The sequence below is a fragment of the Ischnura elegans genome, chromosome 1 (assembly GCF_921293095.1).
Source record: "Ischnura elegans chromosome 1, ioIscEleg1.1, whole genome shotgun sequence".
Lineage (NCBI taxonomy): Eukaryota > Metazoa > Arthropoda > Insecta > Odonata > Coenagrionidae > Ischnura > Ischnura elegans.
This window is the reverse complement of record NC_060246.1, coordinates 99,523,104-99,541,186: the sequence shown is the minus strand read 5'-3', so window position 1 is coordinate 99,541,186 and position 18,083 is coordinate 99,523,104. Positions and strand designations below refer to the sequence as shown.

General features: G+C 38.0%; 1 protein-coding gene across 1 annotated transcript; it reads right to left on the bottom strand.

The window, feature by feature from the left end:
* Positions 1–440: 440 nt before the first annotated feature.
* On the bottom strand, positions 441–17,558 carry LOC124167124 (elongation of very long chain fatty acids protein AAEL008004). Its single transcript, XM_046544925.1, has 7 exons — positions 17,424–17,558; positions 5,190–5,383; positions 3,985–4,068; positions 3,634–3,690; positions 3,008–3,113; positions 2,755–2,891; positions 441–838 (listed from the first exon to the last, which is right to left on the bottom strand). The coding sequence occupies exons 1-7, from the start codon at positions 17,482–17,484 to the stop codon at positions 677–679; spliced, it is 801 nt and encodes a 266-aa protein (XP_046400881.1). The 5' UTR covers positions 17,485–17,558; the 3' UTR covers positions 441–676.
* Between the last annotated feature and the right edge of the window lie 525 nt (positions 17,559–18,083).

Genomic DNA, 18,083 nt, shown 5'->3' with positions numbered 1-18,083 from the left:
AACAAACATGACTTCCTATGTTTTACTTAAATTCTCTTTAACAAAAATATCACTCGTTCAAATAAAATTACTTGGATGATGAGTTTTTTCTCAATACAGAAGTTGATATCGGAAAAGGAAATTTTACTCGGTTGATATGAATCACATTATCATAATATGAAGATTTTCAATTTCCTACAAGTGACGTTCAACATACTTTTTAAGTTGAAGTGAGAGACTAATTTACTTTAAAGATACCCAATATTTACAATCATTTTGTTCTGCGTGGGAATTATATTCTCGACTGTTACGAAGGAAGCCTTCTCTCGTTCTTCTATAATTCTCAGCACCTTTATTAAAGCGGTATCAACCCCAGGAAAACAGAAAATCCGAGTTCGAATTCGAAAAATGAAATGTTTTTAACGAATGTTTTCTTTTGTGTTCAAATAATAATAACGTCACCGTTTTTGGAACGCAAATACTTTTTATTTACAACTTAAATAACGATTAAAAACATAAGCACGGCAATCCGCGCCAATCACACAATCACACGGGTAAAAATTCAACACTATTGACACCGCGAAGGGGGCGCCGTCGACTCCCCGGACAGAGAATGCGAATCAAGCGGGGAGCCGAAGCCCTGGCTTCGCACACGGAAAGAGTTCATGGCTCGAACGTGTCGGAGGAGATTCATAGCTCACGTCACCTTCTTCTTTTTGTAAGCCTTCCTGTAGAAGTCGGCGAAGAGGAAGAGGAAGATGAGGGCGTTGGCGCCGAAGAAAAAGGTGAGGGCCTTGGGCAGCTTGCAGTCGAACGCGAGGAGTGAGAACAGGTATGTCAGCATGATGCAGAACTGAACCTGTCGAGAGGGATGAAACATTAACGTACCAGTTCACCAATTCAATTCCCAAAAAAAGATACAATTTCCGGCGTGTTTCCGTAAAAATAGCTGATTTCTTGATTGAAGTTCTCGCGGGTCATCATAGCTGTTTGGAGATGTTTTTTTTTCGAGTACACCCTCTTTTTTCACCCGTTTTTCTCTCTCTCTCTCGTTTCGTGGCCGTTGCTGATCTCTTTTTCAAAGGTAATGCCACAACAAATCTTGTCGATCGATTTCTTGGGATATTTCCTTAGAAAAAATGACCAGCAATGGCCACAAATCCTCGGGCGACAAACCGAATAAGTGCGTGGAGCGCATCCAAAAAAAAACATCAACAACAGAGATGATTAATATAAAACATAATGAAATCATAGAATAATGCTTGACGCTACACGGGTATTAGCTAAAACGGAAGAATACCATCCGCGTCTTATACGTGAATCCATCGAGATAGCGAAAAGACCGAATAACTTTAATAGGGAGGATGGGTATAACCTCAGCCGTATATGGAGAGGGTTCCTAGCACAATATAATGACCAACGGCTATCGCCTAAAATTCAAATCCGGCACAACAATGGGTAGCGAAAAACATAAATAAGCTCGGGACGAGAATAAATTCCTTCCATTCTCTTGATAACGCTCCCAGTAGGAGGAGTGAAACGTCGAGTAAAAATGTTTTCTACACAGCAATACCCGAAAACCACCACCAACATAGATAAAAGAAGCTGTGAAAATCTTCAGACGAAAAAAAAAATTATGAAATCACTTAGTATCATTTCGACACGCTTTTATTTCGACCGACCCAGGTTTCGGCATTATATATTTATAAATTCGGCATTACCTATTTATACATTTCCTCCGCAGTAAATACTGTAACCCCTTCCTCACCTCACAAATCCAGTAACAACTCTTCCCCAAAACTCCACCCCCACCCTTTGCCCAGTGAAGTGCATGAATCGTATCTTAAAAATGGTAAAATGTACTGAATTCTATCTCAGTCGAAATAGAAATTGTGGATAGCGATTTTATTATGCAAAATTCAATTCCGGTTGATAAATAATTCCTTAGTTTATAGTAAGGTACAATCAATAATAAAAAGTGTGTAGCATATTCAATCTTTGCGTCATGTACGTCAGTTGTTCACGTCCACCATTTCTATGGATAAATTCCCAACCAATAAGGAGATAGAATAAGGGATGAAATAATATCAGAGCATTTCAACGATTCGATTCCAGTGGAAGCTTATTTCCAGTGGAGGCTTATCCCAAGCTTATTTTAAAGCAAATTAAGTAATATCAATTTTCATTTCACGAACGTCAGTTGTTCACTCCCAATGTTTCCATAACTAAATACACCAATGGGGTGAAATAATGCAACAATACGGTGATCCCAACACGGCGACAAACTTTCTTATACCAAAACAACACCAGGGTGATGTATAAGTGATAAAGTCAATTTGGTTTAACTCCCGTCAAAGTTGATGACACAGCGTTTTCCGGCCGATCCAAGACGCTTACAACTCATATCCGCATCAGGTATACCATTCCTCGAGAAATATTGAAAAAAGTCTCAACTTTGACCAAGTCTTAAGTAAACATAATTCGGTAACACTGATTTGCAATGATACCCAACATTTACAAAAACGGGAGACCATAAATTCTATCAAAGACATATGGGCATTTTTCAGATTTTTTATGAGATAAAGCCTCTAAACGCAATCATTGAGGAATCATATATAATTGATACAAATTTCCTCCCCAGTCAAAAGAGTCAGTGATTAGAGCCGCTGCCAATAGCGTTTATGAAATTATTCTTACCCTCAACGTTGAAACATCCCTTTGGTATAAACCTTTTGATGAGTGCATCTATACTTAAAATTAGCTAAAATTACTCACCAGCTGAATCCAAGTCATGTATTTCTTCCACCACAAATATTTCTGGAATCTTGGTCCCATTGCTGCCAGCATATAATAAAAGTACATGAATACATGAACCATGGAGTTGAGGACACCAATGATTATTCCTTGTTCACCTGAAACGGAATAAGTTTATAAGTGTGGTCACTAAGCAGTTGAGGCCTATTTACTTGTAAGCTACAAGTATCAGGTGGGCATCGTTTACTTTGATATGGCTTCATTTTTGTTTTACCTGGGAGGAACTTGAGGTATCCCCATGAGAACAGGGCAGTTATAGTGTGATGGTAGACATGAAGGAATGTCACCTGGTTTTGCTTTTTCCTCAATACGAAGAAAACCTGTAAAGCAATATTTAACCTGGTCAAATTTATTATTTAGTACTTAGACTCAAACGAACATTGCTGAGCCACAAAATATTGATAAGGAATAAATGAATATCTGCAGCCAACACTATCTTCACTATAGTTTCAATGAATATATATTAACGATGCATATATTATCGTGTCAAAATTTTCATAAGGTCCTAAAGGTTATCAGCAACAAAATCTTACACACGGAGACATCGGCATTTTCTAAATATTTAATACTTAATACTGAATAAAATTATTTATTTATGAATGCTTGCACATTATTTTGGTGATTAAATATAATTTCTATCCAGAATAAACATGATTAGCGATTTTTTTTGGTCTTTGTTTTCAACTTATTTTACGAGTTAGAATTCATTTTCAAAAAGTCATTATATTTTTGAAAGTAAGTCTTCAAATCTCATCTGAATTATAAAACTACCATAGATTTCATTAATATTTAATGGCCTCCTTAAAACCAACCCATAATCATAAGCACAGAAATACTCACTGTATCTAAGAGCTCGATGACCTTCGAGAAAAAGTACCACCAAGCGCCATTTGATATCTGAAAGAAAGATACGAGGAGTAGTAATTACCAGCAGATTGCTTACTAACATTTCTTTAGTTTCAGCTCAATTTTTTTATATGCCTATTGTAAATGTGAAATGATGCTAGGTGATAAAAAATAACAATGCCCTTACTTTTAATTTGGATTGTATTTTTTATGGTGAAGTTTTGCGGATAATCCTCAATTTTTTAGTGCCATCAAAATTATATCTCTAATGAAATACATCTTTACACGCCAAAAAGGGCAAGTCTTGGTTTTCCAGTGAAATCGGAAACAAATCATTGTACTTACCGCTGAGGCAATAGATGTGTTCGGACCGTCAATCGGCTGACATCCATTCCGGAACAAATACCACAGGGCTCCTTTTTGGAATGGCTGAGGAAAACAATTTTGCAATTGTCAATTTTTATATCTCATTCGTGCAACAGAAATACACATAATGTGGGATTAATTTTTCAGATTCAATAATCCGAAAGCGCATGAAACTGAATTTTGGTGAAAAAGTGAAAAATAACCAAAGTGCACAAATTATAATCTTTCAAAATCTTTAGACTTTTTTGTAGATTTTAATGCTAGAATTCTCTTTCGAGGTTACGATGTATTTACTTTTAAAGGCCCCCATTATTGTTAGTTACGTCGATTATACCAACGTCAATGATGGTGTACCTAAAATTTGTACACCAAATTAGTAGGTAGCGTTAAGAATAAACTGCCAATGCGGCTTGAACGCAACTTGCTTCGTGGATTAAAATTTGCGCCGATAAGCTAAGCAATCCGTCTTCTTAAGAGGGCACTGGCCTTGTCTCTCGACAAGAATACAGCTGTTTAAAATACTGGACGTTGATCCCTTCCGAGGTTATTCAAAAAGCTTTGATAATGTCAGCGGGAAATGACCTCCGGACGAGGGATCACCTCAGGAACTGCTTAACAGGCACAAACCGACTGCATTCTACTTAAAACTCGAGAACAAATGCAGTGAGTCATGTTGCAACACGTGCACTGAGGGATGGCACGAAGATGCTTAACAAAGCGTTGAACTTCATTTAATCCGTAACCTCTTTTATGATTTATTTTGATTACCTAGGTGATTATTGCAAGCGGCTTAAATGATTACCATCACTGAACAATCGGGTGATAATGTGAGTAATTGAAATAATGGAAATATGATTAACCAGAAATATAAAGTAATGTAGATAGCTGAATGGAAGTAATACATTGCTTTAAATATGTAATCTTGATAATTGTATATATAAAATGATATAAATTGTAACATGATAGTCGCATATTTATTCAAATTTAATCTCTTTTTCTCTGAATTTGACATAAAAAAGTGACAAAGATAAAAATGTGCATTAAAAGAATGCAGAACCTTTCATAGGGGCGACATGCTCAGTTTTATCTTGCACGTAACTAAGAAATAAAAGTATCTTCATGGAATCATAATAATTATATATGGATTATGACAAACTCATTAGAATTTCGTCGCTTCCACTCACCAGAGTGCACAGCCACAAACTGAAGACGACTTGGTAGGCATTGTATGCGACGAGTACTGGCTGCAACTGGAAAGGCTTCTCCCTCTTGGCCATTAACCTTGGCCCCAGTGAGAGCACGAAGTATAGGTAGAAGCCCAATATGCATAGCAGAGGGACGGGACTGCTCATGAGAAACCACTGGTCCACATTTGGATCTAATTTGACAAAGAGGAGTCATGTTAGGAATTTCATTTCAATGTCAATGCCTCACAGGTCTTTATGAAAAATTCTGTCATAAGCCAGAACAAAGACAAATGTGTTATTTAGCCGGAAATATGATATTTACACATACGGTGGCAATGTAGTAATAACAGCCATGACAGCCATTTTTTTAATGGCCTAACAATGTGGATATAGAGACAAAACATATAAAAACCGCATAACTGAACTACAATAAATTGCACAAGATAAGTATGTAATAATGTCACCAGATGTTCTCTAATGAAGGATTCGAGGCTAAACCGTGCAACAAAATATCAAAGACGGACAACTGTTTATCACCAAGATGCAATCTGTATTTAATGAACGTAATTAGATATTCAAATGAAATGAATTGCTACGAATGAATTGCACAAGATAAGTAATAATGTCACCAGATGTGCTCTAATGAAGGATTTGAGGCTCCACGGTGCAACAAAATATCAAAGACAGACAACTGTTTATCACCAAGACGCAATCTGTAAATAATGAACGTAATTTGATATTCAAATGAAATGACGCACCATCGGTATTCATTGTGCAGTTTGGCAACTTGGCAACACCAAAATTTCTCTAATACACCATTCATGAGTCTCAAGAAGACTTTTCATTGATTCCGTTTTGCCAGGCCATTTAAATGTAAAACATCAATCATAGTAATTACCCTATTTTTTATAGAAGTGGAATATTTACATCGTGTAAATATCAAATTAAAGTTATAAATGAAAGTGAAAAAACTTTGTGAATGTCGACAGTATTTATTCAAGTACGACGCGTTTCAGCGAATCATCGCTATCATCAGGTACAAATGCATGGTTTACGTCAAGAAGTCTTATATATCTACATGTGGAAAGGAGGGGGTATGGTTATGAGTTGGTGGAAGTGGGAGAGGGGTTGGGAGTAAAGGATGGGGGAATGGAATGGGGAGGCGATTGGGATACGTAAGGAATTGGGGTTCGGTTGAAGGTTTTAGCGGGGGCAGGGCTAACAGCGGGGAATAACTAAGGAACTCAATGTCGTTCATGAGATTTACTTTGCGTTTCCTCCTTCTGGTGATCTCCCACTGCTCAAGTGCGTCGAGCCGACGTCCTTTATTCTCGAAGGCCAATATTTTTGGGTTGAAATTGCACGAATGGCCCTCGTTGATGAGATGAGCTGCTACCTGGGATTTAATGGCTTTCTTTTCATAACATCTTCTATGTTCTGCTGCCCGTACTTTGCAATATGGTTACGATGGGTATCTGGCTGAGAGGATATTACGGAATTCACGTATGAAGAAGGCCATCAAAGAAATCACAGACCTTAAGCCGACCTCAAATATCAAGAAGTGGGTGAAAGTACCATATGTAGGCAAAGAGTCTTACAAAGTCTCTAAGTGCTTTCCGAGTGACCGATTCAAATTCTGTTTTTATTCCCCAGTGACACTTAAAGCATTATTATACAAATCGTTAGATAAATTGGACCCTCTTTCAAGATCCGGCATATATGAAATTAGCTGTGACTCGTGTGACGCAAAATATGTAGGTCAAACAGGCCGCAATTTCAAAGTACGGGCAGCAGAACATAGAAAATGTTATGAAAAGAAAGCCATTAAATCCCAGGTAGCAGCTCATCTCGTCAACGAGGGCCATTCGTGCAATTTCAACCCAAAAATATTGGCCTTCGAGAATAAAGGACGTCGACTCGACGCACTTGAGCAGTGGGAGATCACCAGAAGGCGGAAACGCAAAGTAAATCTCATGAACGACATTGAGTTCCTTAGTTATTCCCCGCTGTTAGCCCTGCCCCCGCTAAAACCTTCAACCGAACCCCAATTCCTTACGTATCCCAATCGCCTCCCCATTCCATTCCCCCATCCTTTACTCCCCAACCCCTCTCCCACTTCCACCAACTCATAACCATACCCCCTCCTTTCCACATGTACATATATAAGACTTCTTGACGTAAACCATGCATCTGTACCTGATGATAGCGATGATTCGCTGAAACGCGTCGTACTTGAATAAATACCGTGGACATTCACAAAGTTTTTTCACTTTCATTTATAACTACTATATGTTCCACAACATCTCGCCAAACACCGTTGAATACATCAAATTAAATATTTATTTCAAAATTGATTCGCATTGGGCGTAGGGTCTCGTGTTAAAAAAAAAATACACTTAATCTTGTACTCAGGACAGGTAGGTATTTAAGAATTCCTTTCAAATGGATTCTTTACGTTGCGATCTATTCACTTCAATGCATTGAATTATTTCTCATTGTATTTTTCAATGGGATCAGCGCTTTTAGAAAAGACAATGATTTTGTTCTCATTCCTATTTTGCCAGATGATTTAGCAATTTTCTGGCTAGAAAATTTCACGGATCAAAAATCCGCTGCGCAAGCGCATAAAGTGGAACCAGGAAGAAAAGGCAACTCATCACGACGTAGAAGATGAAACAGTAAGGACATTTTCCACGGGGATTGAGGCAAAAGGATAAGAGGCATGAGTAGGTATAGTAAGGGCAATGACAAGCACATCTAGAGAGCTACTTCGAAGCAAGCGGTCATCGACTACATTCCATGGTATGGAGTAGATCTATAAGCTGATCAGGTAGGTATGAGCAAAAACGCTATTTGGTGAATTACAATGCAAAATATAAAATTACGTTAGTTCCTCAATCCAAATTTTATCCGTTTGGGGGGATCTGTAACAAATTTGTCATGGAATATCGACAAGGCGTTGCAGTTACTGAGAGTCATGATTATCCTATTCCAACGCAATGGGTTCCAATTTTGGCAGTGGATAACACTTTTATATCAACAAGAATAAATTTAAATCAATAAATCATAAGAAGGCAACCACTACAATACTGAGTAAATGAATATAATTGTTTATAGATTTAATTAAGTCATGAATGAAACATAACAATAAAATTAAATTGTACGCTGTATGAAATGTCTGCCTAAAATAAACATGAATTTGGTCATTACAACGGTAAAATCATCAAAAAGTACAAAATTGCTTGAGGTACACGATTCATGCCTGTTACTCCATTTGATGATCCATTTAAAATCTCCTGTTCAATGATAATATATTGAGAGATCACATGTAATATTTCCTGCAAGCTAGAGATAATCCAATGATATATTTTAAAAATCTCCGTGATTTATTTTCGTTTTTTGCAACACCGATCGCTTCTTTTTGGTGAAATGGAGATCTTCTTATACCTTTTGGGTTGATGCTTATTTTACATACTTATTCATTTCATTTCATACAATGTAAAATTCATGGAACATTATTATTTTTGTAAAATCCCTTTATGAACTAAAATAACTCTTTGACACATTAGCAGAACCAGTTACTTTAATAAAAAAGGGTAAGGTGAGCCATATCGACTGGCACTCACCAAATCAAAACTTTCAAAATAATGCTCTTCAAAAGTATTCCAAGCAATCAAACAACCTCTTTCGGAAAATTCACTTCCTACTTCATGTCGCTACAGGACACACACTTCCAAAATTCATTCCAGCCAGTTAGCATCTCCAGCTAATTTTTCTAGGCCACAAATTAATGCTAATGCAGTACATATACCTATGGAAAGATATCAGTAATGCTTTGAGCATTAAGTTCTGAGCATTTACACTAGAAACTGACGGGTATATTCTATTTTCCATAAGTCAACCGCTATTTTCCTGCTCACTTTCGTGTCACTTCACTCACAGCCGATTTCTCGAAGATGCCTCCACGGAAACCCACCACCTTCGCCATTCCTTTCTTTTTCCGTAGCCTAAGGGCACTTGCATACCTCAACTCGCACCAAGCTTTCAATAGAAGCGCACAAAGGAACGCATGAAATGGGTCACAGTTCCGACAGCGGCGGATACAGTTGTCGACGACGGTCTATTCTTACCACTGGGGCCGTTTGTGGTGTCATTCGGAAGTCCCGCTCACCCCCTCTGCCTCGAAAGTAAACAGCGGCATCTCCTCAATACGTCAAATCCGCCTCCATCTCTCCCACGAACAACACTCACCTTTCCCCAATTTTTTTCCGACACTGTTATGATTACATTTTGCATCGTGGTAAGGTAGAGTCGCACCCAAGACGAGTGGGCTGCATGAATGAACAATCTCTCCGAACCGGGTCATTGGGATACGCTGTGGTGTCCCAGCGGGTACAGACAGATGATGCGACGAGAGGAGAAGAGCAGCAAGGTCGCACATTTTCAGGTTCCGTGAGCATTGTGGTATACGCGCAAATCCAACCGCATCAGGAAAATTTCAGGAAACACCGTTATCAGTATAGTGAAAATAAAAATTATTTCTTAAATATATTTCCACTGTTATTAAATAAATGACATGACAAGCACGTGCTTCAGGCTTTTGTGTGTGTCCTATGATGATGCATCAGGGTTTAAACAAGAGTACATATTCCCATTTTTCCCAATAAAATAATTTAGGTATGATGGTAGATGAATATTAGCATTATTATTGACGAAAGTTTTCCTTTTTATTACCGTAACGCGACGGAAATTATTATGCAGGAATCGCGTTGACACGGTGATGACATCGCTGGCATTAGATTGAGAGAGATTAAGTTAAAATACAAGTGATTTACTAAATTTATGGCCCTGTAAGTACGGCCGCGCGATGAGCCTTGAAACGGCGGGTCCCGGGTTCACAGCTTAATAATGTCTATGACATAACATTCCCATCATTTTTCTGCGTATGAGAACGCAGCTGCAGATGACCAAAGCAGATGCTCTAAATCAATCACTAAATAACTATATGATATCACTAAATGAGTGAATTTCCCCTCAACTTTGGCTTATGTTTGCTCATGGGGAGTAGAAAGAACATAGGTAACCGCTAAATTCTTTAAGATGAAACTCGTCTCATGGAATGAGATACGATGTGCATAGAAAGGGATATTATGATGCATTATAAGGATAGTATCTGGTAATAGTGACATTTTTCCTCCGAGTGGGGATATAATTGGGAGGGACAAGTATCGCTGATTTATACGCGCCCAGGATCCATCTTCGTAAAACTGTTTGGCCCACCAAGAGCAGTAGCGGATACAGAAAAAAACTCTAAGGGGGGTGCAAAAGATATTTTGAGCTACCTTTACTTTTATCGTAATAAAAAATAATTATTTCACTTGCAAAATTTAAGGAAGTTTTGTTCAAACTGATGATACGCATATACGGGACAAGACCACCTTATGATATAAAAACAATTTACAATTGTGTTTCTGCTATGTTAGACTATGAGGGCGGCCCCGCAAGGGAGGGAGGCACCACTGACCAAGAGATAGCTTGGTGTGAGAATAGAGCAAAATTGACAAATGCTTGTATCCAACAACGCGTGGATGTTGAATAGCCCATATCCCTCGAGTATAAAATATATATGGCGAGACAGAATTATGAGGAGTCTACTGTTGCGTTGCTTTATTTATGTGAAATAATTACAAATTCGAATATATTATGAATATCGGTGAGATAAAATTTCAACTACCTTTAATTCCATAAACTCATGGAAATACACCGAAAGAGCTATGTCATAACATTTTCCAAGGAATTTATTCCACATATACATAGATATTGTCTACAAATTCCTCCCCAATTCATCTAGTGAAAGTCTCACAAGTTTAAGGCCAAGGTTATTCACCTTCTAGAAAAGCAGTCTATCTATGATAACTGTTATCTGTGACTTTCATAAACTAGTTTGTATGTACACGTTGTAAATTTTCAAGTTCATGAACCGGAATAGATTTGATAATTTCGTCCGTTGTGATGTACAGCGAGTTTTAAAACCTGAAACACTATCATTTACGTTACTTTTCATAGACAGGCCAAAGTGCACTCTATCTGGGAGCATATACAGAAAAAAGCTGGGCTAATGGATTAAAGAAACTGTACTCCACTTTTCATTACTCAAGATGTATAGATATCTATTTTCCAGCAAATTTTTTCAATCATAAGTTTAAAATAAGTTGTTTGTCTAGTGCACAATGGTAGACAATTACCACAGGTGTCCTTCGATAAATGATTCAAATGCCGTTTATTTCTCTCGTTCCCATTAGCAAAATGACAAGAAAGCTTGATCAACAAAGACAAGAACCTAAATCATGATGAATAAATAAATAATGTTCCAAAATTTTTATCAAAATTTTAAATAATAATATAATACAACCATTTTTAAGCGAATTTCACCAGGATTTCAGGCGTCGGCCAAACAAATGCAATAGGTCAGAAATAAGAAAATAGGAAATACGGTGTAAAATTCGAAACACTTCTATCAATAGATGAAATTTAAACTATCGCAGATTTCATACAATCATGGATGACCACCTAAATTCGAAGATCATAACTTAGCAATCCATTTGCCAAGAGGTATAGGTGAGCTCACAACCATTTAACACACTTTTAAGCCCTATATATAATATATATGTTTCCTTGTCCTTCATTCTTTGAGAACAGTAAAGAATGAATTTAGTGTAAAGCATGGTATTCTAGTTTGCAGCGAAATGTATCGAATCGCAAATTTTGGATGCGATTGCGATCACTGCGATCCACCAGAGTGTAAGTTTGAGTGCCTCAAGAAAAAAAGGCTTCGATTCATTGTTGTGAATTAGTCAGAGGAGCACGAGGGTTGTATAAGTGGGTGAGGAGTAACACTTGTTCCCTCTTTCTTTTTCCCCGACATCATCCGACCCACTTTTCCGGATCATCACAACTGGCGAAAGAAAGAAAGGAAAAAAAGTCGATCCCTCGGCATTGGCCGGCCTGACATTACAGAGGTGGCGTTGATGGAGCATTGTTCCATTCGCCGCGGTCCACTCTCCCGCCCTCGTGGCATCAAACTTTTTCAAGTTCATGAACGCAAGAGGCCGAGACGGCTGGGACCGCCGAAATCGATACGAGGACGTTCATCGCTCTTCAACCAGCATTGAATGAGACACGAAATAGGAACTAGGACCAGCGAGGAGTTTTTTAATAGTTAATTCCTACCATTGGAGTACTTTCTAATTGCATTCCCTTGATCCTATTGATTTGTTGATTTATCGACGTAAAAGAATTTACAAAGTCGAGCATATTGTGAATATAAGTTAGATAAAATATCAACTACTGTTAACTTTATGTACCCATGGACAGTAGTGGATCTATGGGGCTAAGGGGGCTATACCTCCCCCCGTTGGTAATCCAATTTCCACAAGATAGAGTGGTAATTTTTTTTGGAACCACCACTGCTGGGAGGATACCCTCACTTAGCCCCCACCCCTTCGTCCCTATCCTGGATCGGCCTCTGGAAATCCGCCATGAGTCATGGAAATACACCGAAAGAGAATAGTTTATCAATCATTCCCCAATCGTTGGTGATCTGAACTACATTGAATTTATTACTTTAGTCAATTTTATTGTTATGAAATTTCCCACAACTTCGTACAGAATAGAATAACTCTGAATTTTAAAAATCTTAAGTAGTGTTTCCATGGTTAGAATTTATGAAAACCTCCCAAAAAAATCTCTGCCCGAATAGTATATTGACGAAATTTAAAACATTAGAAGATATTATTTGCAAGGAAATTTGAAAATGATATGAAAATTTTCTTTTAAATATGCCTTGAGGATTCAGTCTAGTGAGTTAAACCTTCAGTAAAAAAATATTGATTCGTCCAAATGATCCTTTCGGAATGACCCAAAACTCAAAACAACTAAGAGTGCAACACGCTAAGACCGGCCATTATTCAAGTGATATGAAAAAATGATTTTTTAAATCTCATTTTCCTCAAGGTTAGAAGCAATAACCTTTCTTGCTTTTAATCCTTAGTTACTATCGCTAGCTATCGGTGATTTGATAGTTCGGTTATTGTAAACGTTACAATGCGCTTCACAATGAATGGAAGCAGTTACCAATGTTTTTAAAAGAAATTAGGCTGTTATGATACAAATATGTATAAAAAATTTCAAAATGAACCCTTACAGTTTTCAAAGTCAAAGTATGTCACTCAAAAGTAATATTCTGCTACATTAAATTCGTACTCTCCTATGCTATGAGGAATTGTCCCGTTATTTTTCCTACGAGAGTGATGCGCCCGCTCCCAGCGGGTTTCCCCCGCTCTTTCAATGCAGGTCCGCAAAAAATATAATAATATGAATCTGAAACTAAACTGGTAGCAATTAAATATCCTGAAATAAAGGTTTGCTCTGTACCATGAAGCAAGTGCGTGACGTCAAGATGACGGATCGCCTCATCCCCTAAGAAAAATATCAAGGGCCATTTTTTAAAACCAATTTTAGGAAACAATAGCAATATTCAGGAAGTAAGATATGCCGTCGCATGTTCTCTGATAAATTCTGTGCATTTTGGTACCTCATTTGTAGAGTTTGGTTGCGCATAAGTTGAGAAAAAGGTATCTATATAGTAGAAATAATATAGGGGATGGTTTCTGAGTAAAAATGGTAAGACAATTAATTACCATATTCATAATAAACCCTAAGAGATACTGCAAGATTATTGCATATCTACAGCGTATGCTTACGTCAGAGAGTATAATCCAGGCCATTCCGACCCATGTCGAAGTGTGATGGGCAATATGAATGGAAAATCTACTACCAATAACCAGCCTGTTGGCTAATAAATCCTTTTACGGCACCACAGAGTGTTAACCTCGTTGTTGTTTCATTTCTCCTTTTAGTGCATAATTTTATCCTTGACCGGCAACGAAGTGTCCATTGCACTGGCCTAATTTCTTCACTTACATATCAGCTTATCGCTTTCTAGCCTGACTCCAATTACAATTTGGCTCAATGAAATCGTTAATGTTTGAGCGTGGCGCGGATGACATCCGTTTGCGGGGAGCTTAGATCGGTAAGTAAAAGTTTAGTCCTTGAGGTAATCGATAGACTAGAATAAAAATAGAGCACGATAAATCCACTCATAAATTATAATTCCTCATATTTTTGAAAGACTTGAATATTGTAGCCATTGGAGACCTACGAATGGAAGTTCTATAATTAGTTCGGTTTCAAGGACGCTCCTTAGATAGCCTCATGAACTCAAGGGCTACTTTTTACATGAATTATAGCACTAGTTCCGGATGGCATTAATAAAAAAGTGCAATTTCCAAAATTTATCGGAGAATATTTTCCATATTTACATCGACTGTTAGCAGCGCCAGTCACAAGTATAGAAACTTCAGTAGTTTAAACTAATCCAATTTAATGAATCAATTACTAGCAACCAGATTTTAAATATCCTCTCACTATGTAAGCAATTAAGAGCTCTCATCATCTAACGCGTTCATTGGCGCATTGTAAATATTTCATTTAAAATGTATTCCGAGAGATTAAATTGAAATTTTGTCATCTGAAGTAAATGGCTCATTCAAATTGCGTGCGTTTAAAATTGATCGAATAATTCTAATAAAAACTTTATGACATCAATACCGAAGGTATTTTTACTTTAGCCGAAATAATAAGATATTTGGTAACAAATAATTCTTTTGCGCAGAATGAAGCGATGAAGCGATTGAATAGAAATCCATTTGAGGTGAAGCAATCTTCTGGTTGCAATGACTCATAATTGCGAATGATGAAACTCTATACTTTTTTCGTACGCTGCTAAGTGTTATATCAGATACATGATAGACTAGTTCAAAAATAAATACTTAATTACATGAATTTATTTTAAAAAGTAGTTTATCCTTAAGGTTGTCTTGAATAATTTAAGGATTATTATTCTGAATACATGGAGGCAATTTGCCCAGCGTTACTGCTCCGTAACTCAATATAGTATTAGTTATTTTTTTACCAACTTGAGGGGGAAAATAGGAATATTTGGTGCTACAACCATCACTGATTGTGAAAAAATAACCCAAAGAACGGTCTTTCTACCTCTCCATGCTGATCACATAAAAAATCATATCTTCACGCGTCATAAGAATATCGCGAAGAATATAAAAAATTAATCACTTAAATGGCACCATTGGCGGAATAAAGGTCACTATTAGGAACTCATTTTACGATTAATGCTTTATGTGAAGTTTATTAAGTAATTATTCTTCTCCGAATGAACTTTCGCTTGATGTTTAACAAAATATTAACGTTTACTTCAAAAGGCTCAATTGAAAATATTCATCGGCCGGAAAATGTTCTCCGCAACGTGTTCGTGAAAAATGGTTTATTACACAGAATCAAATATTTAAACTATGCAAGTATCAGTCTAAAGACAATACTTAATGGATGCAAAATTTATTGCACGAATTTTTATTTGCGCTTAAATATTCTTAAAATTTTCATCAATTTCTGAACTTTCCTTCTCAAAAGTACTATCGTATTAGTAAAACGTATCATTTTGATAATCGGAAAATCTCATGATACCAATAAATTTGAGAATATGTTTATTAATGCTGTCATGATTAAACAAAAAACTGTTTAAAAAAAAGTGACCATGAAATTTAGAAATCCCATCATGTAGATATTGGCCAGTGATATAAATGCCTTATTTTTCCGACGCGCGGTGGAATGTTCAATGACCGCAAAGAATTAACCAATTTTAGGGTCATGAGGCATATGGTATTTCAATGGTATTCGTGTTTTCTTTGAAAGGAAAATAACGAAATTAAGCAGAATAACGGACGTTTGCAATAAAAATTTGCACTGCGTGCGACGAGAGTGCGAGGTAACCGCTGGATCTGCATATTCCGCGGTCTGGGTGTGACGCAAGATCGCTCCAACTCCCCACTTCGGTATAGGACAATGGTGGCCTACGCGGCGGTAATTGTTTCAAGTAATTAATGCCTATGGAAGCTTTATTTTCGATCAGTTCAAGCCAAGGGTCACAGACTAAAATGAACATGTATAGAATACCTCAGGAGGTCAACGTTAATGACACAGAAATCATTTTAAATTTAATTTCACGAATACCGAGTCGAATTTTACGACTCTCTTTACGTAATCGTATTGATTAACCTACTTAAATTAATTGTAATGGAGTGAGAAAATTTTGAGGAGCTTGCAAAATACAAAAAACTCTCCTCTCACCCAATGTCGGAGGAGAATTTCTTCGTATATTTTCTCGTGAATTGGGCCACTGACTTTGAAATCCAGCATGTAGTTCGGCCAATTTAGTACACTGAAATGTCAATGTCACCTACCAAACATCTGATGCTTAGCAGGTCATCTCAGGCGATTCCAAGGAAAGATTAAGAAACGATTTCCTAATTTACATGCTTTTAGAAGCCTTTCTAGACGACTTACCCGAGGAAAGAAAATAATATGCGACGCTGGTAAACACGACCAGGTACACAAAAAATCTTTAAGTGATCGCGTCCAAACTGTTTTCACAATACTTGTTTGCAAAGCCCTAAAATATTTTATGACACCAATTTTGTTAAAATCAACGACCAAATTTTATGATGATTTTATCCAGTAATTTAGGCCCCGTGAAAGAACTTGAGAAGACTTTGAAACTTTAATCAATTATTTCATCAAGCTTGGCGGTCTTCAGATTCCACTTTAGTGCGGAAAAGAGTATGAAATAAAATCTGCTGTAGATTAAATAACCATAGAATAGACGATTTACAGGAAATTGCTTGAAAATTTAACGGTTTATCACCAAGGGATCCAAAATTAAGGGGCATTGTCATCCGAAATATCGGGAGATGTCCACAGTGGGCTCTTAACTGTTCACTCGTTCACTTCCAACTCGTCCTGAAACTATCCTTCCCTCATACAATAAGCCGCGGAAACAAAACTCCAAACAACAGCAACACCATCAAAAATAACATTCCTATGGATGGAACGTGACATTCGGAGAGCACCGTAAAATCCAAGTATTCGGAGAAGCAAGGTCGCCAAGAGATGCACAACAATACTGCGAGGAAAAAGCCGCCGAAAACCTCAACTTGCGGGAACAACCGAAACTTGCTCTCGTCGCATCCTTCATTTATTTTTTAAAAATTAAAATTAAACAAAGGGTGGCGGAGAACACAATGCTGATGGGCTCACCTCTTCTCAACTCGACGATCTCATTGTAGTTGCTGACCACCAGGTGCATGAGCCCGGACATGATGGCTGTAAGAGACCCTCTTGGCGACGCGGCCGGTCGGAGGTGCTGCGACGAAATGAATGATCCCCTGGGTCTTCACTCACCTTTTCTTAACAGTTCTCTTCCCCTTCTTTCTCTATTTCTCTTTTCCTCTCTCTCACTCTCTTCCCCCCACCCCTCCTCCAGCACGAGGAAACACTCGCACGTTCAACACACCGTGCACCAAACGCAGGACACCCCCTCCCTCCCTCTCCCGCCACTGAGACTTGAGACCCCTCCCCAAAGAGCCTGGTAACACAATAATCCATCCGCCCCCATTTCCCTGCGCCATGAGCCTTTAAAAACCCCACCCCCGTCCATTCCCTCAACGTATGCTCATTCCTGTGTAGGGCACAGTGCCCAAGGGGTATATTTCCCCTCCCCCCCCACCCCCACACCTCCACGCTTCCCTTCTGGGCCCACCCCTTCCCCCGCTCACCCGCCCTCCCCCTCCCCCGCCGGATTTCCCACCCCAGCGAGCCTCCTCCATCTCTCCAGGACTTCCCCAAACCATCGAAATCACCGAAACATTCTTCTCCTTCCACGACCAAGTTCCTTTCCCCAACCCACTGACGATTTCG

Bases quoted from the DNA above. Each gene is read 5' to 3' on its own strand.
- LOC124167124 (XM_046544925.1), bottom strand. From the start codon at position 17,484: ATGTCCGGGCTCATGCACCTGGTGGTCAGCAACTACAATGAGATCGTC. The intron at 5,384-17,423 runs GTGAGCCCATCA...TTGTCAAATTAG, and splicing joins GATCGTCGAGTTGAGAAGAG to ATCCAAATGTGGACCAGTGG. The intron at 839-2,754 runs GTGAGTAATTTT...CCCTCTCGACAG, and splicing joins ACATGACTTGGATTCAGCTG to GTTCAGTTCTGCATCATGCT.